Below are 27,352 nucleotides of genomic sequence, written 5' to 3'. Positions count from 1 at the left end.
AATACATACCTACCTATTTGAAAACACGCGCTTTTTTTTGTCGTCATTTGTGACAAATGAATCAGACACGATAGGTGGTTCGCATACCTACTCACGTTATCATTTTACTTACATGCTTAAAAAAACTTTCTCTAGGTTTTTTAAGATCGGGAAAAATAAAGCGAACTATACAATTTATTTGTATTTCAGTGAAGAAAAGTTCCGAATTGATTCAATTATCTAATAAGAACAATTGATCGTACCTATAGATTGACAAAATTCTAGTATGTAAGTATAGATCATTTATTTTTGCGCTAATTTTTCAGATAGGTAATTGAAACGTTTCAAACATTTAACAAAAAGTAATACTTATTTTTAAAAAAAAGAAGGAAGCAAACAGAACAACACAAGACGCTCCAAGCATTAATTAAGAATCTGAATAAAAATTAACAGAAATGGTACCTAGGTTCTGTAAAAAGTACCTACCTTATATCTGATCAAATTATTCGATAGGTACTACGTAATCGAAAATAACGACGAATCAACAATTTCTTCCATGAAAATACTTGCGATGCAAGCCCAATGATTTAATTTACAGTAGCCATAAGAAATATCTCAAAATTGTACAAGAATTTTCGAAATCACTCGTTTAGCTTGGCGACCTCGTGGTTCGAATCAAATATTTGTGTAACCTACCGGCAGTTTGATAAAAGTTATTTCGTACACTCGATACTTTTGGTAACCAGTCGCATACCTGGTAGGCATAAGCTACATATTTCGATCAACCTACAATTTTTTTCGTTCGTTTATCAATTATCATAAACTATCATTTATTATTATTTTAATTTTTGTTTTGATTTTTGCTAGTGACTTTATCAGGTACCTACGTAGAAAAAAACATCAAATGATCTAGGATGTAAAAAAATATATTTAAACAATAAAAAATAAAAATTACGGTAACAAAATGATTAAAAAATTGACTCATTCGAGTCTCCCAAATATTTTTCAATTATTCGCTCCTAAAGGTTTGATCGTTAAATCTTGAATCTAAAACAAATACAAATTATTTCACTAAATGTCAAAAACGCCTAATCTAATTACTATTTATAGTATATCAAAAGCCAAAAGGAGGTTCCAGACTATCGTTGAATCATTTCAAAACTAATTTTTAATATTTTACCTCAAAAATAAAATTTTGCGCAAGATTAAGAGATCAAAAAAATTAATTTCGAAATTTTAATTGAAATATCTACCTATGAGTTTAAAATAGGTAAGTACGTACATATAATGTGGAAATTTGAACTCGGAGATGAGAACGAAAATGATTTGAATGGATAACTTAAAAAAATTGAGAAGTGAACATTTTTTTCAGTAAAATGGAAGGTCAGTTTTGATTTTTTAAAATTGTTTTGTCAAACTACGTAGTACGTAATTCTGTAAATAGAAACATTCGTTTGTTTCGTTAATACCGATCTGAAAACTGAGGAGTCATTTTTTCTTACCAATACCTTCAAATATCTAGGTACTTTTGTTGATTTTAGATCTAGAAACCACCCCTTCTAAATTACCTAGGTAAATCCAACTTTGCACCAAATTCGAGACTGAAATACGTCTGTTCAACTCATCTTTCCCTTTCTCCCAATGATCTATGATCAACGATCACGATACCAAACAGAATGCAGAAAATATCACTTTATACGTACTTGAACATGAGTAGGTGTGCTTAAAATATACTCCACAGCTGAAGCAATATCTTCGGTTTGTAAATACGGATTTTTCTCGTAAACAATTTTATCAATATCGTCTCCCAAGCATGTCTGTATTATGGGTGTTTTTACAATACCGGGACTAATACTCTGCAATGATATTTTTAATTACAATATAAATTTTCAAATACGTATATCACAGTGTAGTGTAGGTACATATATCTCGTAGGTATGGTTCATCGTAGGTATATATAACGTTAATTAAAATTATTCGACCGAATTACACGAACCGTGACTCGAATAGGACTGTTGATGTTTCTTAATTCTTGTCGCAATCCTTCGGTTAGAGCTTTTACGGCGTGTTTGGTAGCGGAATAAAAATGAAATGGGCTATATTCAGGAACTATGTGCGCTGCATTACTAAACATGCAAAAGAAAGAAAAATTTCATATTATATAAATGCGAACTGCCTAAATCGGTAGGTAGGTATAGGTAATAAGTCGAACATATCAATCGAACTGCTCCGCGCGTGAAATGGATTTAGAATTTCTTTGATTGGCATATAATAAATATAGTATCTTCAAATTATATGACGTAAGTAATATACCTGCTTAAATGAATTATATGTCCAAATTGTACGTTTCTTTTTCTCATCGATTTTACTGCTTCTTTAGCGCACAGACTCAACGCTATTACGTTAATATTCAACATATTATGCCATTCGTTAAAATTACCGTCTGCAAATAGAATTAAATTCGTTACAGTTGGTATAAATATAAGAGTACATGTGCCTATCGGTTTTTCCTACTTAAATTTCTGCCATATTAGTGATAGATTTATCATGGTTCATTGAACGAAATGGGTAGGTAGGTATTCTTTTACGATCTTAAATATCAGTAGTGAGTAAGTACTTTCTTATAGGTAATAGAAGGAGATAGGTATGCTATATTTATTCATCTTTATACTAGGTAATTAAAAAGTACCTAATCAGTAATCATTTTTCATTCGTAAAAAGGAATGAGTAAAGTTTACTTACCAAGTAAAGTGGAAGTGCCTCCAATGCCTGCACTATTTACCAGCACATCGACTCCTCCAATATTTTCTTCAGCCCATTGGAATGCTCGTAGTATTTCCTCTTCGTGAGAAAGATCAACGTTCAATACGAACAAGGATTCTCCATATTTATCCGTCAATTTCATCGTCTGCGAAAACGTCAACGAGAACAATTTTTTAGAATAACTGAATGAAGTACTTTTAAGAGAAGAATTGCAATTATAAAACATTTTCGAAGGGATTTTTGAATTAAAGGGAGATGATGGAGTTATTTCTTGAAAATTTAGTTCGATGGTCTGATATTCTTTTGTTTTTCTCGACCAAAAAAAAGAAGGCAATTAGGCTGATTGAAATTTAGTACAGAACCACATCAAACTGGTTAACTCAAGTAATCCTTTTGTTAAAAATTGAAAAAAAAAGCTAAATATTTTTCGTCAACTGACAATATTTTAAAAATCACAACCCCAATTTTTATAATACATTATTTTTAAAATGTTTCAAAAAACAGTTACAACTTCAAAAAAAAAAGTATTTTTATATTAGACACTTTCAGCACACAAACAAAAAAAAACGTTCATAGGATATTATATTTTTTTGCTTAATATGTAGGACTGAAATATTAAAAACTATCAAATCCTAAATTTGTTTTGCAGGATTTAAGATTCTCTGAATTTTTTTCACCATTTTTGAGCTGCAATAACGTTCATAATTTCAATCGTGGCCAAAAAATTGTCAAAATGAATTTTTTTGATTTTTTTAAGGGCGTATTTACGCGCTTAGGCAGGGTTGGAACGAATAACTACTCAAAAAAAGTAACTCAAATCATTTTACGAATCATGATTCGTAAACAATGATTCAAATCACGCAATTTTTGAATCATTTTTGATTAATCAAGTAATATTTTATTAGTAGAAAATTTTATTTTCGTGTTTGAGAATATATAAATCTTCAAGAGTTCGAATTATGCTCATTTTTTCCTTTCTTTTTCAATATTTTTGGCAAATTGCAGTACTATCCAAACTTGAAAATTGAAAAGGTATGGAATAAAATTAAAATTGTTACCTAAAAGAACAAAAAAAAAAAAAAATTAAAAACGAGTAAAAATTAATGAAATATTTTAGAATTTGAGAAAAATTTTGTGAATGCTTCATAATTTTTTAAAAAATTATCAATAAAATGGATCAAATATCATCATAGTGAAATGAAATTTGTTGAAAATTACATTAAAAGTATCATAAAAACGGAAAAATGAGCTTGAAAATGACTGAAAATTGCCAAAGTTGAGGTGAATTTGGCAAACATTGCTTGAAATATCATTTAAATTGGATAACGTAAGTAGGTATCTCAAAATTTGAAGACAAAAAAATGTGGTCAAAATTAAAAGTTATGTCTTCTAACGAAAAGGAGGAGCAGGCACCATTTTTATCAGATTTTAAAAAAAATAAAAAGATTCAAACATCCACTAAGAGCTTTAAAACGACAAAAATTGCCTCAATCGACGAAATTAGGGGGGGGGGAGTGTCGTAAAAAAAGAAGAAAAGCCTAAAACGCCGCCTTTCCATTTTGATCAAATTTGGTTTTGATACGTATTTCACATGAGTAAGTAAAATTTCAATTTTTAAAAATTTTCAAAAATTATAAAGATGAAATTACCAGAAATTTTGCAATCTGGTGTAGTTTCAAATAAATTTTTCGAATCACTTTTTGTTTGAAAGTTCTTTAGTTGAGAAAAAAGATCCTTCTTGTTTGAAAATTTTTAAACAATCAACCATTACGGAACTGAACTCGCTCCAAATGCAAATATTCCGCAAGAATATAAAATTACAATTAGTCCACCAAAACGAGTGTTTTGAAATTTTTAATAAAATCAGGTAGGTACTTACATTCAAATTTTCAACTTGTCTATCGAGACCAGCAACCACCATTCCCAATTCCAAAAGTTTTCTGGTAACAGCAGCGCCGATACCTGAATTAGCGCCAGTGACCAAAGCGCCTTTGCCGCGCCATTTATCCATCTTTTTGAAAAAAGTGAACTACGAAGTTCAAATCTGCAATAAAAAAAAAAAAACACGTGATGTACCTCACCGAACGCGCAACAAACTTGAAATGTTATCAGCTTCTATTCCAGCACCAGTTAACTTGATGGTACCGGTTTATTGGTATGGTACACAGACCAGACCTTGAGATGAAGCGTGCGAAACTCCGCAGTCATCAAACCAGACTATGCGAATCTTATAGTGTTGTACAGAAAAAAAAACACATTCTCAACTACTTCATTATGTAATGTTGTGTATGTGTGGTACGCTGCGGCGAAGAATAATTTACACGTATTACGTCGACGCAGCATACCAATGACATTGTAATTTTAAGACAGAAATTTTTGTTTTTTATCAACTTACATATTGAACGAACGATGAAAGATCGCATTTGGTAACTTTATTGGATGCTGATTGTCAGCATTTACATAATTAATCGATAACCTGTTGGTGATCATTGTGTTGTTTAAATTTGTATTATGTATTTAATTTGATGTTTGATGCTTAAAATGAAAGCGGAGTGTGGATGGTTGAGGATTCGTTGATATTAATTACAGTGATGAGGTTTTTTCGAGAGCGACGTGCCTCTACCTACTAATCTTATACCCACCTAAATCTCTACACAAAGATTGTTTAAAAAGTACTCCAGCCCCCATGTTTTGAGATTACTCATTGCTCATCACTAAGCAATTCAAAAGAAGAGGAATCAATCCAGTTTCAAAAAATGTATGTAACTACATAGGTACATATAATGTTACTAGGATATGCCATTCTCGGTTTTTGAATTTATGTTCATCAGGCAGCTGGCAGATTGAAAAAAAAACGCACCACAGGTATCTAGAGTTTAGAGTTGAAAGTGTCTCACAAAAAATTTGAAGCCAATAGGTCAAAGGTAAGGGTTAATAGGTGTGTTTTCTACCCTAAAGCGACTGCATTCTTTCAAAAATAACCTATACCTACATATACATATGTACTTTAAGGATCTATGGTTCCTCCCTTCTTTGACTGGACAGCTTTCAACTCAAAGTAACCTGCCTTTGCGAATTTAGTCAAAAATGTAAGAATTTTTTTCAAGTATAAGCCCAAATGTTAATTAGATCCAGAAATTCAGAAAAATCCAGTACGATTACAGGGTCGTTTAGAATTTGTAATTGAGAACTATGCAAAAGTTCAATTGGTGAATGTCTACTGAATGATAAAAAACACTTCCATTTAAAATCAACGAATGAACTTTTCAATTATATAGAAACGATTTTTCAAATATCATTATAAAGAAGCCTTATGTTTGTTAGAACATTCAAGAAGAATTACGGAATAGGTCTGTAAATATTTTGTTTAGGTTTTAAAAGGCAATCGCTTTGGAAAAAAATTGAAAAATTATGAAAATAAGAAAAAAGAACTGATTAATCATGAGTTTGAGATTCAATTTGACGATAAAGGCAGGAAAAAAGAATTTAGGATTCGAAAACAAAAAATTAAAAATTGCACATTTACCTTGGGTTTACTCTGGTTGAAGTTGCAACTGCTCATACCACACGAAAGACTGCAATGAATATAGAAAAGCTTCCTGATACGTAGCTACACAATACTTTATAAAGATATTTACAAAAACGTACCTACCTATCTCTTGGTGCAACGCAATACCTAATTACCTAAGATAACATTTGATAACACTCATAGAATATCTCGAAAATGGATTTGATTTTGGTATACCTCTTTAAACAAGCGCTGAATTATTCATACAAAATTATCGCTTTTTCACTCTGCAATCTTTCGTTTAATTTATTTGGATTTTTATCTAGAAATTAGGTCACCAATTAAGCAAGATTTCTCAAAATATGTACACGTCTTCGTTTTCTAATAACATACATAGGTATCATATCTCGATGATTTTTTTTGTTGAAAAATGCGACCCCCTCCCCTCCAGAAATTTAACATGCATCAGAGTATAGTAGACAAATAATAGGTACCTACCTAGGCTATCTGATTTTTACATTTAACTGAATGTTAGATACAGCGACTAACATTTTTCTCAAAAATCAAGGAATTTAGTTAACGAAACATTGTAAATAATTAATAGTCGACTGCATCAATGGTGGTTTCAAGTGGTTTTGAAGCTTCCAGCTACATTTTGAAAATTGTAATCCTTCTGAAAACGCCATGAATCCTTTCAAAAAGTCACTGGAGGCTTCAAAATTACTTGAACCCACCTGAAGTCGTCTTCAGAGGGTGTTAAAATTGGAGTGCATATAGTTAATTTCAGCTTTCCATCTCCATTTGATGAAATTTTGGGGAAATTTCAAGTCTCAAAAATCTACTGGAGGCTCCAGTAATTTTTTTAAAATTGTCGGAGGCTCCAAAACGACTTGAAATTTACCTGCAGTCGACTTCACAGCGTATTGAAATTAGTTTGCAGAATTAATTTCGCCTTTCCAACCCCATTTGATGAAATGTTGTTGGAATTTCGAGTTTCAAAAATCTGCTGGAGGCTCCAGAACTACTCAAAACTGATTGAAACAGTTTCCAATCGATTTGGCAGGTCAAAAATAGGGTATATCCCAAATTTCAGCTTTCCCGGTCAATTTGGTAAAATTTTGATTTTTTCTCACATTTTGGCCAAAATTTGATTTTTGAAAATTCACCAAAAATCGAAAAAGGCACTTTAGCACGTGAAATTTTGACAGGTGATGAATTTTTGCCTGCTCTTTCGATCTATCTTTGTACGGTTTAAAAAATTGTATGCTAGTCCTATGTTCGAACGCAAAATCTGCGATTTCAGCTGACCTGTTAGTCAAAATATGTAATGGCCGCCATTTTGTAAAAAGGGCCACTTTTTTTTTGAGGACAAGGGCTAGAAATGTTCCTTAGGACTGTCGCTTTAAGAAAAAAGTTGTCCCGCAGGATCGGCAAGGGGGTGCAATTGATCCTTACGCTGGCCCCCTGACTACTAGGAAAGTTTTAAATCATGAAAATGTTTTTTTTTTGTTCAAGTTGAATAAATGTTTAGAATTTCAATATTTTAAAAAAGGTCTGACAAAAATATCAGGAGGTCATTTTTGAAAACCTGAACGGCATCATTTTAGTAATTCATTGATTGGTTTCCCCAAGTCTGACATGATGTCAGGAAATCAGCAGATTTTTTAAAAATTTGACATAATAGGTTTGTTTTTTTTACACGGATTCTCGAAAATCTAGGTTTTGGACTTTTTTGAATCTCTTTTTTAAACACTTTTTAGATCCCCACCACAAACTTTCAAAACATCAGAAGTCTTCTCTCTTCAGGTAAAATCCAAAATCCATTTTCAAAAGCTACGATCCTAGCAGATTCTCGTGGATTTTAAATCTGCCAAAATCCGTGTGAAAAAAAACAAACCTAATGTGAGAAAGTTGAACAGTTTTTTTTCTGAGCTTTCAAAAGTCAACCTCACACCAATTGATTGGATTTAATTTCAAATTGTTTAAAGTATGACATAATGTCAGAAATCAACTGAATTTCCCCCCCCCCAAATTAGGGGGAAAAAGTCAGCATGACGCGCATAAAACATATCCATGTCAAAAGCAAAAAAATAAAACTTTAAAAATTTCATACCCATCGATTTTTTGAAAAATGCTGATATTTTTCAAGTGCAAAAATTGTGTTTTTGTTAAAACGTCAAAAAATATAATTTTGAAGAGAATGAGCGAAAAATGAAAATTAAAAAATCCTAAAATAAGTTGAAAGAAAAAAATACAAAAATGTATAAAATGGAAACCTCTGGCAATTTTTAGTATTTTTAGATACAAAAGCAAGATTTTTTTTGAAAAAGTGAGCATTTTTGTCAATCTTTGGCTAACAGTAAGACTTTTTGGAAATTATTGGCAAAAAAACTAATACCTACATTTTTGCAATTATCAATTTTTTGCAATTTTTGTCAAAAAAGTGAGACTTTTCTGCAACTTTTTGATAAAAAAAGTGACTTATTTTGATTAATGGCAAATTTTGATAGTGGTAAAAAAAACTCACGGTACCTGTGCCAATTTGCTTTATAAAAACAGTAAATTTCAAGAAAAGTAGGACTGAAAATCGGTGTATACGTTGAAATCGTTCTCCTAAATAAATAGCTAGATACATCTTCCAGAATAAGTTTCACCTTTCGCACACGACGACGGCAAATTGTGAGTTAAAATTCTGAAAATTTGTTCTCATTACAAAGTTGAATAGAACCGATCGCAACCACTTTTAAGCCAGTCTAGAGCCTCCAGCAACAGCTTCTGACTTCCTTCATAATACATTGCAATGACTGTAGAAGACGGTGTAATGAACTTCGACGGCTGAAGATATTTAATCCTGACCCTGAGATAAGTTCAATAGGTACTGAGAATAGAAAGGATCCGGTTGAATCGCGTATGCGAGAATTGAAGATAGGTATTTGAAAAATCCAAAATCACCGATCTCTGTATAAAATTACTTGAAACTTTTTGTAGGTACCGCTTGAATCGACTGCGACCATTTTCGAACAAATCTAGGTAAACTTTTGTCGGAAAATTGATGCGTTGTGGTGAAGGTTTTCCTGTATAAGGTACCTACCTAAAGTACCTACCAACAAAAACGTTTTCATGAATAAAAGCTTTACCGTTCACAGAACAGTCGATGTAGTGTAGAACCACATCGCTGCTGGGCACACCTCAGTTCATTTTCATTTTCTACTTTAACAAAAACAAACTACAAGTCCAAGACTCCGACTCGATGTATGCACATGCACATATCATCAGTATATAATCCGATTCCTAATTAATCCACGACATTCGTGGTAATTTCCTTTCGATACAGAAAGCTCTGCACACGATTGAAAACGAATGTGAGCCTAACATCTGAACGGTGTTACGTTTACGATGGAACGAATCGTGAATGAATTATAAGCAAAAAGCATGATAAATTTTTACCGAAAAATCTCAGTGAAAAAAAAAGTTACTCGAGTTTTTTTTCTCTTTCTTATCGACATGCATCAGGATTTCGGATACTTCACAACAATTATTATGCTTTGTCATTATTTCACGGGATTTTTTTTTCTTCGACATTTGGTGACTGTATAGTTTCTTTATGGTAACTTACAAAGTGATGATATGTGCCTACGATACCGCGAGTGTGAAATTCATTTCGCCTGTAGACAGCGCGCGTATTGTTCTCTGTGTGACATTCGATTCAAAAGAAATTTCTTTCCGAGTAAATAAAAAATTTATTTAGTATCAAGTATTAAAAAGGTATGGGTGACGCTTGTAAAAGTATCCAGATAAATAAAAAAAGAAGACGTAGATAAAGGTATTTATAGAGAGGTGTGTATAAACAACTAATTATAACGTGAAGTAACGCTATTAGGTATAGGTACCTACCAGAGAAGGTAAAAGCGATTGCAAAAATAACTGCGGTAAGTTTGGGTGAAGAAATGTAATTTTACGATAAACTCGTTCGCTAGTTTTTCAGCGTATATACATTTATACTCGTACGTATTCGAGCAAGTACATCGGTAGCCTTGACATCGTATTTGATGGTGATAAACATGACCCAACGGATGTCGAATAAAATACGCATTCTTCGAAACAAGTTTCGATGTCTCAACTCAATTAACACGATCTTATCATTTCATCCCTCAACGATAGATCTGAATTAGAGGGCATTTGTTGCAAGCAGCGGTGGCAATAAACTTTTGAAATTCACGAAACCAGAGTCCACGCAGATCAATTGAGCAATTGATATCGATTCTCGTGTACCAATATCTATCAAGTTTTCAATTTACCTAATGTAATACCTGTATCTACTCTTGTACTCGTTACCTAGACCTACACTACATCACTCGCACGTGCTTTCAATTTTTATGAGACGAATGACCAGTACTCAACTATACATAAAGTTGAAATCAGGACGAAATCAACGATAAAATGCATCGTGTGCTTTGGGTTGCGGTATCTTGGCTATGAAGGAGCGATCGTGTTGCGTGGCCTTTTTTTATTCTGGTATTCGGTCCATCGACCATCGACTGCGGAGAGTGGTCGAAGAGGGCGGGTGTAATACGAATGCGTCGCTAGATTTACACAGTATATGTCTGAACTAGAGTAAAGTTACTGACGATAGGTACTCTTCATAGTCAGAGTATTTTCTAGTTAGTTAGTTTAAATATATGCTTCGAAAATAATAATTTACGTATTGTTTCAATAAATATACTCTACCAATTTGCATTTTTCAATTTGAAAACTGAGTTTGAGAAAAGCGAGATTTGCGGTCACGTTAAAACGAATATCTCGTAGGTACAAGGCATGGTTGCCTTCAGAACTTGAAATAGGCAAAATTTATGTACTTGATACGTAGAGGTCGGTAGTTACATATCCTACAAGGCGTTCTCAATTTGAAGTAATAACACGATAATTATGAATTTCTCGCCATCTTTTGGATTTTGAGAAGGATGAAAAATATTTGAAATTCTCAGGGCTAAGTATTTGGAATCGTATTCGTGATATTTTGAAGACCATTTTTTACTATTCAAGAAACTTTTGCGAGTGAATTTTTACGTTATTGAGTGAACAATTATTTTCAAAACATGCAAAAGAAATTCTGGAAAACCCCATTTATAGGTAAAGGATGAACCAATAAAACTAAGGAGTCCAATAATATTGGAAAGGAAAAACTCTCTCCTTATGTTTTTCTTTTCCAATATCCCATTTATAGGTACAAGTATATTATTCTTTATCAATTTTTGTTTTTCAAAAAACGTCAAATTCGATCGTGCGACCACATATTATTATTATATTAGAAAAATAGGTGAATTAATTTTTAAATGGTTTAGGTGCTGTGAAGCTGGAGTGGTGAATTTTATTATAAAATAACAAAAGACCAAAATTGCGATTCAGATCCAATCATGGGCCTATTTTTCTTGGGTAATTTATACGCACAAATTTTCCTAATATAGCCTCATATACATATAAGAACAATATTCAATTTCTCTCCTATCAAACTATTCAACACCACAGAAAAAGAAGTAGTATATCGTCAGAATCGAAGGAAGAAATTCATAATCGGTGAACGCCAATAAGCTCTGGAGAAAGCAAGTGTAATAATTTAATTGAAACAAAGTGGTCGTATTATACATATAAATTTCCTATAATTCAGAAAAAAAATCAATTGGAGATTTGTTAGGTAATTTGGTTGAATAATCTACAAACCTACGACGCCACGCCACGCCACGCCACCCTAGAAATCGAATTCGAAATTCCAGATAACTCAATTCTTCAATTTCTTGAGTATTTTTGAAAATTTACAAATAAACTTTTTTTAAAATTGAGAATCTTCCGAAACCTTCCATATTATTTGAGCATTTCTATACTTATGATAAGACTAGCCCACGGTGACATTTTCAGCTGCTGAAGTTGATATTTCAGCCTTCCAGGGCGATTTTTCAATTTTCACATGGGAATTTTGAAAAATTAACCAAAAATAGTCGGCGAAGGTTGCATACCAAAACCTTCCATATTATTTTGGCATTTCAGTACATATGATGAGACTAGTCTATGGTGAAATTTTCAGCAGCTGAAAATTTGGGGTTAGACTATGTTCGATGTCCTCTATCCAATGATGCAAGAATCATTGAAATCGGCGAATGTCACCTGGGGCACCTTCCTTGTTAGCTGCATCCTTCAATAGGGTCAGGCCTTCATTTTCGAAATCCTAAATATACTGAGAAGCTAGATTTCGGTAGATGAAAATCTGGCTTTCAGTAAATTCTAACTGGATATCTTAGTAAGTAAAACATTGTTAGGTATTGGTTACTCTGACCTATCGAATCTCCATTATATGTATCATTTGCTGCAAATCTAGAAAGTAGGTATAACCCTAGAAGACTTTAGAGTTTTTCCTATTTTTCAAAATCTAATCAATCAAAGATAAGAAAATTCAATTTTGATCAACTATAGTGGTTTTAAAATACATTTTGTGCGATGTCATGTAAAATCATTCCTGATGATTATATTTTCAGTGAACTTGAGTTTTTTTAGATTAATGGATATTTGAGTATGGTTCCTCAAAAGCAGGCAGAATTCGAATCTTCAACTGTCCATTTGAATTTGTGTACATTTAAAAAAAAATTAAATTTATTGAGAAAATTGAAGTAGGTAAGTAGGTACTTATAAAAAATAAAAACAAAATAATTGCAAAAAAGCGCATTTTGGGCCAGACGACCAGATGACACGAGGCACACAGGCAGACAGATGACCTTGAGAGACTAGACAGGTAGGTCAGTGACCTTAAAAGTCCAGACACACAGGTCAATGACCTTAGAAGGCCAGACAGACACGTCAACGACCTTAAGAGGCTAGACAGGCAAAGCACTCGTTCTTGGGAAGCTAATCAGGCACGCAGACAACCTCGAGAGTCTAGACAGGTAGGTCAGTGACCTCGAGAGGCCCGAAACGCTGACAGATGACTTTGAGAGGCCACACAGATGGGTCAAGGACCTTTAGAGGCCAGACAGGAAAACAGACGACCTTGGGAGGCCAGACAGATAGGTCAAGCACCCAACATTTTGTCCAGTTATACCGAATAGAAAAAATTGAGAAAGCATTAAAACCTACCACATTAATTTTAAAGTAGGTACCGATATCTATTTTTCAACTTTTGGCAAATTTTTGGAAATTTAAATCTTTTTCATTTTACAAGGAAAATTTAAAAAACATGGATCAAATTAAGATAGAAAGCTAAAATGTTATCTGTTATCCTATTTTGGACCTCCTAAATCGATTCGTGACGATTTTCAGTCCGTATACCTAATGTAATTAAACTGCGACCCTAAAGCGAATTTTTAGATTTTCCAATTTTGGAAAAATTGCCATTTAAAGGGGCAAAATGAAATTCCACGCCAATGAACTCTGATGCACCTTTTTTATAGCCATTTCAATCGGCTTAGGCACAAATTTTCAAAATCCGTTGCTTTTGGATTGAAATCTAAAATATTTTTAACGATTATCTTGGGAGAAAAAAATTAAGAAAGTATTGGCCTCCAAAATCGATCGATGATCCTTTCGAAGAACTGCAATACCTCCAGAGGATTTTTGAATTTTTTTGGTTTTCTAAAAAAAAAAAAACCAAACCGTAAATCTGAACGGGCAGAAAGTATTCTGGTTCTTGTAAAGCAAATTTTTTCAAAACTAAACAATCCAAAGTTAGCTGGAGGCTCAAAAAAACTGCTTGAATCGATCAATAATTTACCCCAATTTGATAAAATCTCAAATTTTTAATAGGCATATAAAAAATAAAAATTTGAATTTTTTAAAAGATTTGTCAAAAATTAAAAAATGAAATATTTGCTTGAAAGGTGCACTTAGGTATTTTTGGGCACTCTTTTTAGATTTTTTTCTCATGCAAAATATTAAAATATACCTACGTCTAGATAGGTCCAATGTACCTATTGTACATCTCTAGGTTTTTCCAGTTTTGGAAAGCTGACTATTTCCCTCATTCCTCACTCCATTTAGCACCTAGTTAATAACGGAAGTACCTCTCGAGGTGTCAAGATGAGTACTTTTTAATGTGTCAACGACGTGTTAAACGAAGTTGAAGGTAACCACATGAACCAATTCATTAATAATTATACTGATAAACGTAAACGTGCATCGTGAAAATAAAAACGTTATACAGGTACTATGCCTATATAAAGAAAACTGACAAAAATTATACAATTTTCCTGTCGTTAAGGTATCTGAGAATGAAGAACACGATGTTCTATAGTAATTTCGTTAATAATTTACGATCGTTTTAATTTTTTACGCGTGAACGATTTATTATCTTGTAGATATAGTCGCTATTAAAGTATAACCGTTACTTTTATTATCCATATTTTTGAAGATATTCGATGATTGCGATGATCTTTATGAAAAAAAATTATATTTATATAAAAGAAGAAAGTTTTTAAGAAATTTTCATTAATATAATTTTTATGGCTGCATTTATTTATAAACTCGCGTATATAAAGAGCTATTATAACGGTGTGAAGCATCTTTATTTACTTTATAAAAATGGACATCGAGATATCAAGAAGTAAAATTACTCGTACATTTTATTCAGATGCCTTTGGCATCGACGATTTCGTCGACGTCAACCTTATACCTACCAACTTGGGTAGGTATTTTAGTGCATTCTACGGATACGACTGTAAATTTTTTTCGTACGAAAATACAAAACTAAACTGACTAATTTATACTTTTCAGATAACTGAACTGAAATCATGAAATGGAAAAATAAATAGGTAGGAATGGTACCTATTAATAAAAAAGTAGATAGATTAAGTGTAGTAAATAAAACTGTGTCATCGGAACATCCATTTCATCAATGAAATTGAAATATTCACAACACGTTCCACATTTTTAGGAGTATTTTATTTTATTTTATTTTTTTTCAAAATCCTTGAATTACATCAACTTTTAAAAAAATCTATATAAAAATATGTACTTATCTATTTTATAAGTACATTAGTACACCATAAAGGTGACAATGCGGAAGCAGTAATTATTTCCGAAGTAACGTCGATTATTTTAATCACGAAGCGTTTCCTATTGTTTCAAATCAAATTAGCGAATTAATTTTATATATGTTCACGCATGTGAAAATTATAGAAAGTGTTGACGATTCCGCGTGATGATTTAGAGTTACGAATTTTACATCATAAATTACTTTTTCGGTGACAGCATAACAGTTCCATCATCTATGACTTTACATCATGTAAGTCACCGTGAATGTTATTTTGATTTGTTGAACTATATACATAGAATCATTTTCGCGTAATTTTACGTCAAGTAAATATTTTCTTTCTCGTACGAGTTGAATTTATACGTTTCGATTGACGTTCCTACGGACATAGTTTTATTTCATTTTTTACATAAAAGTGCAAGTGAATTTGAAACGTAATTTGGTGGTACCTATTTTCAATATTATCAAATGGTGTAAACATAACAAAAGATTCCAGAACGTAATTCAGAGTACCTACCTACATTCGAGTGGTTACGATTTCCTGCGTGTGGTGGCATTCGAGTTTCGAAAAATGCACCGTTTCAGTAGCAACGTAGTATTAGTTCTGCTAATTTACACAAATTTACCATTCATTAGCGGCAATAATGACACAAAAGAATCAATTCTAGAGAAACCACCGGCCGCTGGAACGTCCAGATTACCATCGTCGCTTCAAAATTTCGTAATTAATTCGACGAATTTGGAAGAAGAGGCGACCATCGTTGATAAAAAAATCAGCCAAAATGTCAAAGAGGTGCGCGAACCGCCGGAATTCGAGGAACCGCCGAGAAAAAAACCATCGATTCAAAGTACCAATTCGTCTTTCGAACCTTCTGCAAAATCTTCGAACGAAAACTACATTACGATTGGAAATCATAAATTCAAATCTAATGGAAATTACGAATCCGGGTTCACGCCTTTTGTACCGAGTCCGCAATTCAGCGAGGAAACTATTTCGGCGCCTTTTTACCAAGACGGTGATGCAGCCTTTAAGACCACCGATCATTTTAAAGCGAGTGCTGTGGTCAAACACGAGCATTTTTATTCGCCAACTTCGAGCAGCGGTTACGACGGAGCAATTCGCAATAATTACATTAATTTACCATATTCTAAATTTCATCACGAAAAATTACCCTACGTGACGACTTTCGCTCCTCCGAAAATCAACCCCATGCAGCGTCCGAATTTGTATTACGATTATCATAAAGATAAAAAGTATCCTTACATTCATCCGGCTCCGGTCGAAGAATATGGAAAAAATAGCGATTTCACCAGTCCGGAATTCCAGCATAATAAATTTCCAGCTGATTTTCACGGTCATAATGATTTCTTGGCGAACGGTGCGCCAGTCGACGATGGGTTTTTTCATCATTACCCCAAACCAATATATAGGTAAGCTTTTACTTTTACTCTTATTTATTTTGATGATGCTCCGAATACAGTACCTTACCTATACCTATACGCAGGTAGATCTGGACGATGGCGCCTATCAAGCGTCGCAATTATCACCTTAATTGATAAAACTATCGAGAAATTCTTCCATTTGATTGACTCGAAATTAAACTCGGCCCTATCAAGTCATTATAAGCGCATTATTTCCATCGTTTTATTCCCAACGAAGACGAAAAAGAATTTCGAAAATTTGAATTTGTTTTATTCGCGTACGAATTATACGACTCTATATACCTACTTAATCGATACAGCAATTTCATTTAATTGGTGCCGAAACTCAAAGTACCTACCTACATAGTTGCGAATTTAAAATAGGTACTTTCGTACTCTGCAACATCTTTACCTGAGATAGGTACTTGAATGACTCGTTAATAATGTTCGCATTTGGCTAAAAATTATTCAGAATAGGCGAATTTTCAACGCTCTGAATTTTTGGTGAAAAATTCGCTAATTACGAGTATTGTTCGATTTTACGATACACAGAGGGTACGAACCTTTCGGTTAATTTATAGGTCATTTGGTGTAGAATTTAAAGCTATCTTATGCATTATGCATAATTGTTACGCCGTTTCACGCCCATCGACACTTATTTTTCAATTATAATTTCATTATTGCTTTCTTTTCTTAAAATTAATTATTATTGTCTTTTATATTGTTCGAGGTAGTCTTCTGCTATAGTACAATGAAGAATAATGCGGAAAAATATCTCTTCTTTTTATTATGGTCATTACTTTTTTTTATTCAAATGTATGCATTTGTTTGATAGGTAGGTAGGTAGGTAGTGAGCGTAGAAAAGTCCACAAAAAGCATTCCAGATATATATTCTCATACTTTTTCCTTACGTACCTAGTCCTACGCAAAACGATTTAATTACCTATGTCACACTTACTTTAGATTCGGAGTAGCATCAAACACGTAAAAATGATAACGAACTTCGAACAAAATGTTTACATATTTTGAAATTTCAAGGGGCAACGATTTTGCAAATGCCAAAAAACTAGTTTCAAAATTTTATTTTTCAAGCTAGAATTTGGTTCATATACTTATGTAATCTATCTACAGTATAGATTCCATACTCCACCTCCTAAATCGATTAATAATGACTCAGAATATTCTAGAATCAATGGTGGATTTTTTGGAGTCTACGTTGATGGTTTTCAAAACTCCTATGAAAGGTCTCAAGTGAAACTCAAACCTAAAAATTCAAATTGAACACTCTATAAGTGCTCTTCCCATCTGCTTAGGCATAAATTTTCGAAATTCGTTTCCACTAAGGAAATTTCATTTTTTCAAGGAAAATGTGTTAAATGTAAATTTTTATTTTTCTAAAAATGTACCTAAAATAAAATTCATTATTCCCATAAATTTATTTTATTGTTGCAGCGGAAAACCATACCACAAAAGTCACGGATTATGGCAAATATTAGCCACTTTACTTCCAATCGGGTTATTCTTAACAGCTCTACAGCCGAAAGTGATTTTCATCAATTCCACCAAGTAACTACGATTTTTATATTTTATTATATGTACCTACCTAATACCTATTTCAGAGTGTCTACTAAAATCAAAAAAGCGAATTTCTCACCCCTCTTCATATTTACGCATGTAGATAATCTTCGCTAACCCCTCTAACCCCCCCCCCCACAAAATTTCTCAAAATTTATTCTTCAAAGCAGAGAAGTGAATTAATTTCTCAAATGAAAAATAGTATACATAATAAAAAAACGTAATAAAAACAAACGTTGAGGGAGTGAATTCAATTCTACGATGAAAACAGTAACAAAACAAAAAGTAAACTCGAATGTGGGCCGAAGTCACGTTATTTGGGAGAGGGGGTGTATGATGTCATTTTGCCAACAAAAAATTGTTATTTTTCCGTCAAAAAAACAAAATTTTAACGTGCTAAATACCAGTGACATATAGGCCTACAATTACAGGATCAAACCATGAGAGAGCTTATATTTTTATTTGTGATTGAGGGGAGAGCAAAATCAGAATTTTGAAATGAAGGTAAAATGACTGCTCAAGCAAAGCGAAAGTGAGAATTTGTTGAAAAAATTGGTGTGAAAAACGAAAAAACGACGATTTTGTATGCCTTATTTTACATTTTCATCGGAGCACAATATATCAACAATTTTGAAAAGTTAGTCGTTCTGTTCAGAAAATGAAAAATTTCCTATATAATTTTTGAATTCTTGAAAGTTTTGAAAATAACATCTTGAATGGCCCGAACGAAGCGAGGGAAAAATTTTTGAAAAATTTTCAATTCGAAAAGTAGAACAACATCAATTTTAACAAAATAAAAACTTGAAATTTTAGTGGGATAACTTTAATTTTTCAGAGATTTTTGATGTGAATTCTTGGAAATTTTCTTGCTTTTCGAAAGAATTTCTATACTACCTATTTTCTAACTTTCTTGCCACCCATGCGAATTTCTCGCCTTTTTCTAACTTTCTCGCCTTTTTCTTGCCAGTAGACACTCTGCTATTTAACCTTTTGATTTTACGTTGTACTTCCTTTCGCCCCATGCCCCTTCTTTCCAACTACATACATAAGTCTGCAATTTTCTTAACTTTGGAAAACAGCTTCATCTGTATGCTTTTCGACTCCCTTATCTGCTAATTCTAACAACTCTTCAGTCCCTCCAGTGAAAAATGTTTCAAAAAAAATTGCAGCTTGCAAGAAAACAAAAATATGTTCAGTGATGTTAAAATTGTGGATTTGACGACCCTTACCTCTCTCACGATGAAACAGTTCCAAAATTATCTCAACCACTTCATACTTTTTTAGCTACCTAAGTACATATTAGTTTAGAATAGTAATCTATTATCCATCCTACCCTTTTCAAACTCTCTGATTAAAATTAGCTCTCAGGAAGAAAGTTTTGGATGTTACGTAATCATATTCCATTTGATCCGAAAAATGGCTCGATCCAAACAGGCCTGAACAGATCCATTTTGATCTGCTTATATCAGATACGATTTAAACATCAAAATTTACCTGTCGAAATCAATTTGGATCGCACCACTTTTTAGATCAAATTGGATCTGATTAGATAATACCTAATTGGATTTAATTGTATGAGTAGATTCAATTTTATCTGAAAAGAATCGAAATCAAATTAATTATGAGCAAAGTTTTGGACTGGCTGAAAAAAAAAATGAAATATGTATGGACAAGGGATCCATATTAAGTACAAGTACAAAAATGCTGAAAAGTATGTAGAATCCAATTTTGAACTGTCGACGTTAATTTTTCGATGTTTCGCAAATTCTTTACATTGGCAAACGGAGGAAGGGTGCCGTGAACCATCAATCGAACGAAAAATTGAAGGAAAAAAATGCAGATTGCTCATCACAAAAATGAACTTTCTAATTTTTGTTCAAAATATCCCTACAATCACGCCTCGCCTCAAGCTAAACAATCTTTTTTCCTCATTTTTTTCATAGATCCTTAGTTTTCTTCAGAATCACATACTTTTTTTAAAACAACAAATTTTTTAGTACAAAAGATCGACTTGAGAGGAAAACTGAAACTCTTACGAAAAAAATAAAGAGAAACAAAATTGTAGCAATGTGATCGGTTTCTTCAAGGAGGCTTCGTTTTTGAAATATTTTTGACAAACTTTGGAACGCTCAGTGGAAAATTGAGAAAAAATTCGAAGTCTTTAATTTCGAGGGAGGGGAGGGGAGGGGAGGGGAGGGGAGGGGAGGGGAGGGAGGGAGCTTCCTTATTCTGATACTAACATTTGTGACCTGGTCTAAGACTATAGGGACCACAAGTAAGATTTTTCATTTTCAATTTTTTGGCCATTTTGAAAATAACTAGACATTATGAGGAGTCCAATGAGACCACTCCCAGCCTCCTATGTCATACATTTCTTTATGTATTTTTCCATTTTTTTGAAATCGCAGGATCAAAAAACAAGTTTTCTACACCAAGATCGATCATTTATCTTTTCAAATAGATGAAAGTTCTCCCTTCATTCCAGACACCCCCCCCCCCACGCATTAAACTGTATATAAAGCTCCTCACGTAAGTTGCAATATAATCTAATAATGAACCCCTCTGCCGTCCCCCCACCAAAAAAAAGTTTTTGAGAAAAACACATTTAAAGAAAAAAAACATGAAAACTGACCAAAAAAATGTTTGCCTCTCCTGTAAAAAAAAAGTTTTCTGACTTGTGGCCCCGTTTGTCAGACCAGGTCATATTATACAAATTTTAAAAAAAACACACACCCAACAGGAAAACTCACAAAATGAGCCTTTATTCTTAATTTTTTTCAAGTCAAACTCTCAGATTGATGGCGATCACTTTCTAACCGATCTGGAACCTTCCGTAAAAGCTGAATTTCCTTCAGTGTATTGAAGCTTCTGAAGAAAGTCTTTGTAATTCACTCCGACAGTTCAAAATATGATTCTGACGTGAGGGATGAGTGACAATATGTTCTTCTAGTAAGCCAAATTTCAATTCGATGGACTTCATCGATGACCTGTAAAGTAGTCCCTTCAAAACTATTTCCCTTCGAAGGCCATCAAAGACCTATCATAGGTAAACATTATTTGGTTTCTTCAACTCGTTCAGTTGATCTCATTCAAATCCGAAGCATGGCCGGCGTTCGAAAAGACACCCTGTCAGGTGTCTGCATAGATGAATGACCTAGTCTCACATTATGTAAATGTAAACACATGTCACCTGATGTGAATCACTCACACAGCATTCGCGGTGTAACTTGAATTAAAAATCTGCCTAGTTCACGAAACACGATGTGTACGGAAACGTCGTCATCTCTACGGGAATTCGTAATTCTGTATGTCACAGTATGAATCTGACTCGTTCGGTAAACATTTTAAAATGTCGTAATTTGTTACGAATTGAAAACAAATTGAACACGCTGGAGTAGGTATGAGAAATCATAAAGCGTGAAATATGAATCGATAAAGAATAAATCACTCGTCGACGAAATGATTCTAAATTCGACGATATTTCTCATTCTCATACTACCTTGAACTTGATACGGAAGAGATCTCGTCACCTGTTGGTGTCAAGTTTACAAATACCTATGTATTTTTATTCGAGAGAAAACTTAGGTTGGTAGTTGAGCTACCTATAAACGCAATTATTGATTACTGGAGCCTACATCATACTACTTTTTCCTTTTACGAATTCATTGAAAACTTCATCGTTAACATATTCTCAAACTGCCTGATTGACGAATGATTTTGGTTACCTATACGAGAGAATATAAATGGTCGTTATCTCGCGAAATACGTAAGTAATGTATGTTTCTGGGGTATTGCGTGTGCCATCAAAGGTATACCTATATTACTTTCGAAGTAGCACATGGAGTTTTTCTTCGCGATCGAGTGAATTACGCCATATTTTCGAGTTTTCTGGAATAAGAAGCCCAAAATGTGTGTTTTTTTTCAAAAACATAGACGCACTGTACCCCCCAAAAAAGTGCATCATTTCCGGAGTAGGTAAAAAGGTGGGAGAGACATTGATGAGCCAAGGCTAACTGTAAAATTGTAAGTTACTTTCTCGCAGCGTTCATTACACATTTGAATCAATTACGCGATTTCACTGTAACATCATAATAATCATAAAAATAAATTTGCAGAGTAAGTTGCTATTGTGAAGTACCGTTGAATTTAATAACACCAACGCTCTGCTCTTGTAACAAGTATTAAACGAATTGCTGTGCCTTTCGATTAAAACGGTATTAAAATACGTTGCCGCGCGAACAGGAGTTCTATTCAAATAGTCGAATTAGTTCCACTTTTTTTTTCATATTGAAAGTGAAATACACAACCAGAAGGAGCCTATGGTATCTTCGGTAGAAACTAAGCGAAAGAATGCGGTTTTCTATACCCGTATCGGAATCTCTTTGTATCATCAAGTTTTTCATGGTTAAATCAGTGGACATGCGCTTTAACGTATCATAACCTTGACCTCTATTATTTACTATATTATTATTAGTATAGCTCAGTTTCCTTCTACCATACATTTTTTTTTCATTTTTATTTTTTTTTATTCATAATGTCTGCATCTTCATGGTACCTATATGTAGTAGAATAGTGTACATCATGTTATAATGCACGCAACACTACTTATAATTTGGACAGGTAGGTAGACTTACACTATACCTACTCCCATTAGGCCTATTAGCATTAGATTTACATCGCCTCGCCTCCGCCGATACTTTTTATAATATCTACCTGCCTGTACGAAGATGTTTCCGATGAAAGAAAAAGTGCCATGTAAAGGAGACGCGTGCGATTGAAAAATGTTGAAAGTTAAATCGTTAGATATTATGAAAGCAACTAGATCGATTAATGTTCCATGAACAGTCGCTAATAAATTTACATATTTCACACATGCCAACTAACGGTTTCCTTTTTAAGGTAGCATTTTTTGAATATGTTTTATTACAACATACACAACCGACGATGTCGCGTCGCATCAAACTTTGCAATCGTTTTGGAATTTAGAAATTGTGAAAGCAGCCATTGTTGAGGTTCTGTCTCATCGTCGGGATTACCATTGTGATTCACAGAATTATTTTCAAAATGGACGAGTACCTACTTACATCCCCAAAGTTTCCAATAACTATACCAATTTGAAAACGCAGTTTTCGCAGAATAGATCATGGGAATTAGGTATTCCTCAAACTAATGAACATGTACCTTGTTTAAAAATCAAATTAGTAGAAGACAGGGATTGTGTTCACAAAGGCTGCAGTCACCTATTTCTGGGGATTCACGAAACTGATGGAAATAGGATAAAGTGAAAAAAATAATAACTAGGATGACTTTGCAAAAATGAATTTCGAATGCCTCTCCTCCCTCATATTCATTGAAATTATTGGATATGAACGCGATGAACCCCCCAAAAAAAAATAATACCTACTTGACAAATATTCATCTCAAGATTAGCTGAACTTGGAACAAATCGTCCTTTGGATTTTAAAACAAACTAAATAAGATGGAAGTAAAAATCGATGACTGAAAAACTCAACTTTTCACGTACGAGTTGCCACGAGGCCATTTTCGTTGCTCAATAATAATTTTCGACGAAAATAGCAAAACATTGTTGCATATTATGGCCCTTCTCTAAAAAATTAGCTGTCATTCCCCCCTCCCCAACCATCATTAAGAGGGTTACCAGACCTCAAATTTTGAAAATTTTTGAGTAACTGGGATAGAAAATTCTTTTTTTTAATTCATATTTGGGTACCCTTGAAATATTGGTAACTTTTTTCAGATCAAAAGCTGAAGAATATCATCTTAAATTCCCAACGGAAAACGACTGGATCTAATCAGATCGAGTCAGATCAAAGTTTTGATAGGATTATATCTGTTTCGACCTAATTAGACACAATAAGGAAAACCTGATTAGGTTTAATCAGATCTAAACATATCTGAATGATCAGACCTGATCAGATCTGGACATTCTCTAGATCCAATTAGATCTATTATGTACTACCTGATAAGATCCAATAGCCATAGGGAAAGCCTGATTGGATCTGCCAACGTTTGACTAGACCTGATCAAACCCTATTATTTTCTTCAGGGTTATTACAATTAATTTACTTATATCTTTGAGTACTTCAGAAAGAATTGTGACAATGCAAGTATCTTCCCCGGCTCTACCACGCCAGAGAACGAGCCCAAGCTAACTGTTCAAGTTCCCGGAGTAGTTTCACGTTATTTTCTCAAACTTGAAAAAAAAAAATTTCAAATTGCACTGATTTCAATTTTGATAACTTCCCTAGTATTATAGTAAAAATCTTAATGGGTAAAAAATTGCATTTGGGTCACTCATTCCATGCCAAATCGGCGGATTTTTGCACGAGGGGTCTTCGATTTTTTTCAAAATCAGATCATGCGTACTTCAAAAGTGCAAAAATATTTATTTTTTAGGTTCCCACTTTAGTATAAAATGGCAGTGAAATTTTTTCAATACGTTTCACTCTTTTAAAATTATTGCACGAAAAATGGTATTTCTCGTCAATTTGTTGAAAAATTGTGGGGGGGGGGAGGGGGATTTTTTTCACATATTTGTCTACACATTTGTAAAATATCTCAAAAATGCAAAAATTTTCATTTTTTAGGTTTCTGATGGTATTTTTGCAATAAGTGTAAAACTTGTAATTTTTTTTCTCAAAAATGAAAAAAAAACATCGGTCCAATTTTCTGATAGATAGGTATGTTATTCCTAAAAAGGACTAAAACTGAGAATTTTTCAGAAGTTTTACTCGCCAAGATCATGGTTATATTTAAATTATAAGTTTATGAATCGATTTTTTTAGGTTTTTGAAAGTGGCAACACTGATTTTGACATTATTCGTCGATCCCCCTCTCAAAGTACTACAATTTGAAAAGAAGTTCAAAATTCTATACCATCGTAGGTACATACATACAATCGGAGCAATTTGCAACTGAAAATTTCCATTTTCGGTAATTTTGGAAAACTTTGAAGCCCCATAGCTCCGCCAAAAAAAATCGAAAAAATGTCCGGTTTGTGTCATTTGTCGTCGTTTGATGACCTCTACACATGATCTGATTTTTAAAAAAATTGAAAACCTCTCGTGCAAAAATCAGCCGATTTGGCATGGAATGACCCACTGATTCCAAAATTTTGATCAGCTCCCTAGTATTAGATATAGTAAAAATCTTAATGGGGAAAAAATTGCATTTGCAGTCAATCAGATTTCTATCACGTGTCAAATTCAAAATACAAATAATTTACTTGATCGAATTTGCAAGCATTTTCAAAGGTAATTTTTTAATTTTTCATCTTGATTTCTGCAGATATCCTACTCTTTTTGGTCGGCTAGCAAAAATTGAAAAATGTATTACGATTTTTTGGATGACGCAACTTTGATCGGAATTTTAAGAAGAGAAGGGTCAACACAATCGTAAAATATATGGCAGCATTTTCCCCGTTTTTCGGTTACTAACCTTTATCTTGTTACTCGTATTCAAGTTATTTCTCTTCCTTCGAGCCAATAGGACTCATCGCATGAACTTGTTTTCCTCCATGACGCACTGCACTTCATCATAGTAAGTTGTAGCATACTGACGTGAGACTGTGAAATCCTGAAACAAAGAATAAGAAACATGAGGCTATTACAACTAAAAATTGAATAATTTTTTCGAAAAAATATCTACGTAAAAATAATTTAATTCATGTTACAGTTTCTTAAATTTATTAGAAACAATTGATCGATCACATTTAAATGATTTTGTTATAGCCCTCAGGCTCCAAATGGAGTGAAACCATTTTTCAGATTGGCTGATGACAACTTTCAAAGTACTGATGCCAACGTAGTTTTGTACAATTTAGTAGCAAATGCGGGTTTAACTCCTTCAAACGATGTAACGTGCAATAAGATGAAAATCTGTCAAGCGGCTGCTGCAGGATCTGGATCCAGTGAGCAGAGCAATTTTGCCGAATACAGTTTATGGTATTTAGTATCAAGGTACGTGTGTTTCATTCAAAATATTCGAAACAAATTTGCGTTCTTTTTCATTAATTTAATCAAAATCAATAGCAATATAGAAAAAGTTAGAAACCCACGGAAAGTTTATTTCAAATTTTGGCTGCAAATTCGAGAAAAAATTTTCGTATTTCTAAATAAAATTTCCAATGTACTGAAAACGGTTTAAAAGTATTAAAATAAAATTCGTGTCCTCTTTTTTAAACTGTTACAAAATATCAACTGGTTTTTATAGTGTTTCGATTTGAGAATTATGTAGTTAAGTATTATCACTAAGATTGATTAAATTTTCATTACACTCGTACTTCCTAAGTGCGGGCATATAACACTTCACAACTTGAAAAATTACATAATTTTTTTCATCATTTCCGGAACGTATTATCTAATTTGTTGATTTACTCGAATGGGCACAATCGACGAACACGTATGTGCCATATACCATATTAATAGGTAATATTTTCAATTTATAGATCAACATCTTCAATAAGAAAGAAATTACATCTGGAAGATGTATTCGAGGCGGTGCAAACGCGACAATGTGAACAATTTTCCTGCTTGGAAGAGACTACTACCACACAAAAAAATCAAACGTAACCGGCTAAAATATGTTAACAGTTCAGATCATTCAATATAGTTGTTCCCCATAAACCTCAACGATTAAGAAGAAATGAAAGTCACCATAAGAACATTAGTAAATATTTACTTTCTCTTCGTACAACTGAAGAAGAAGAAAAAAAAACAAATCGCATTATTAAAAAATTCTTCATAATGTTGAATATGGTTTTTAATAATTATTCGACTAAGATATATAGGTACGATAATTTTTCATTCAATTGGAGCATAGCTTTGAAAACCACTCGTCTTTGTTTTTTTTTTGGCCATCCTGTAAGTTTTTTTTCCCTTCACAAAACATGTACGGATAGACCATACCACCAGTATATAGGTATAGATGTAGGTAATAGGTCTAGGTACTTAACAGTATGCACCATAATTACCAATGCATATAGGTAAGTACTGCTCTAAGTACTTGTTTAGCTTTTTGAATGAAATTTTGAACTGAATAAAGTAGAAATAGCTACTTCAGTTATTTATGAA

The 27,352-nt window shown here is 33.2% G+C and overlaps 2 protein-coding genes across 4 annotated transcripts; one reads left to right on the top strand and one right to left on the bottom strand.

The window, feature by feature from the left end:
* Positions 1-889: 889 nt before the first annotated feature.
* LOC135840042 (dehydrogenase/reductase SDR family member 11-like) lies at positions 890-25,852 on the bottom strand. Of its 3 annotated transcripts, XM_065356357.1 has the most exons (8): positions 6,269-6,351; positions 5,138-5,218; positions 4,622-4,786; positions 2,722-2,887; positions 2,293-2,422; positions 1,976-2,105; positions 1,683-1,835; positions 890-1,026 (listed from the first exon to the last, which is right to left on the bottom strand). In XM_065356357.1, the coding sequence occupies exons 3-8, from the start codon at positions 4,751-4,753 to the stop codon at positions 985-987; spliced, it is 753 nt and encodes a 250-aa protein (XP_065212429.1). In that variant the 5' UTR covers positions 4,754-4,786; positions 5,138-5,218; positions 6,269-6,351; the 3' UTR covers positions 890-984. The 3 variants fall into 3 exon arrangements, with proteins under 3 accessions (XP_065212429.1, XP_065212431.1, XP_065212428.1); XM_065356359.1 differs by lacking the exons at positions 5,138-5,218; positions 6,269-6,351 and adding an exon at positions 25,719-25,852; XM_065356356.1 differs by lacking the exon at positions 5,138-5,218 and having other exon boundaries at positions 6,269-6,404.
* LOC135840041 (uncharacterized) lies at positions 15,408-27,352 on the top strand. Its single transcript, XM_065356355.1, has 4 exons — positions 15,408-16,694; positions 18,138-18,251; positions 26,012-26,239; positions 26,728-27,352. Exons 1-4 carry the CDS (start codon positions 15,835-15,837, stop codon positions 26,849-26,851), a joined length of 1,326 nt encoding a protein of 441 aa, XP_065212427.1. The 5' UTR covers positions 15,408-15,834; the 3' UTR covers positions 26,852-27,352.

This window comes from Planococcus citri, chromosome 3, assembly GCF_950023065.1.
Source record: "Planococcus citri chromosome 3, ihPlaCitr1.1, whole genome shotgun sequence".
Lineage (NCBI taxonomy): Eukaryota > Metazoa > Arthropoda > Insecta > Hemiptera > Pseudococcidae > Planococcus > Planococcus citri.
The sequence above is the reverse complement of the archived record's forward strand: the minus strand, read 5'-3'. Positions and strand labels throughout refer to the sequence as shown.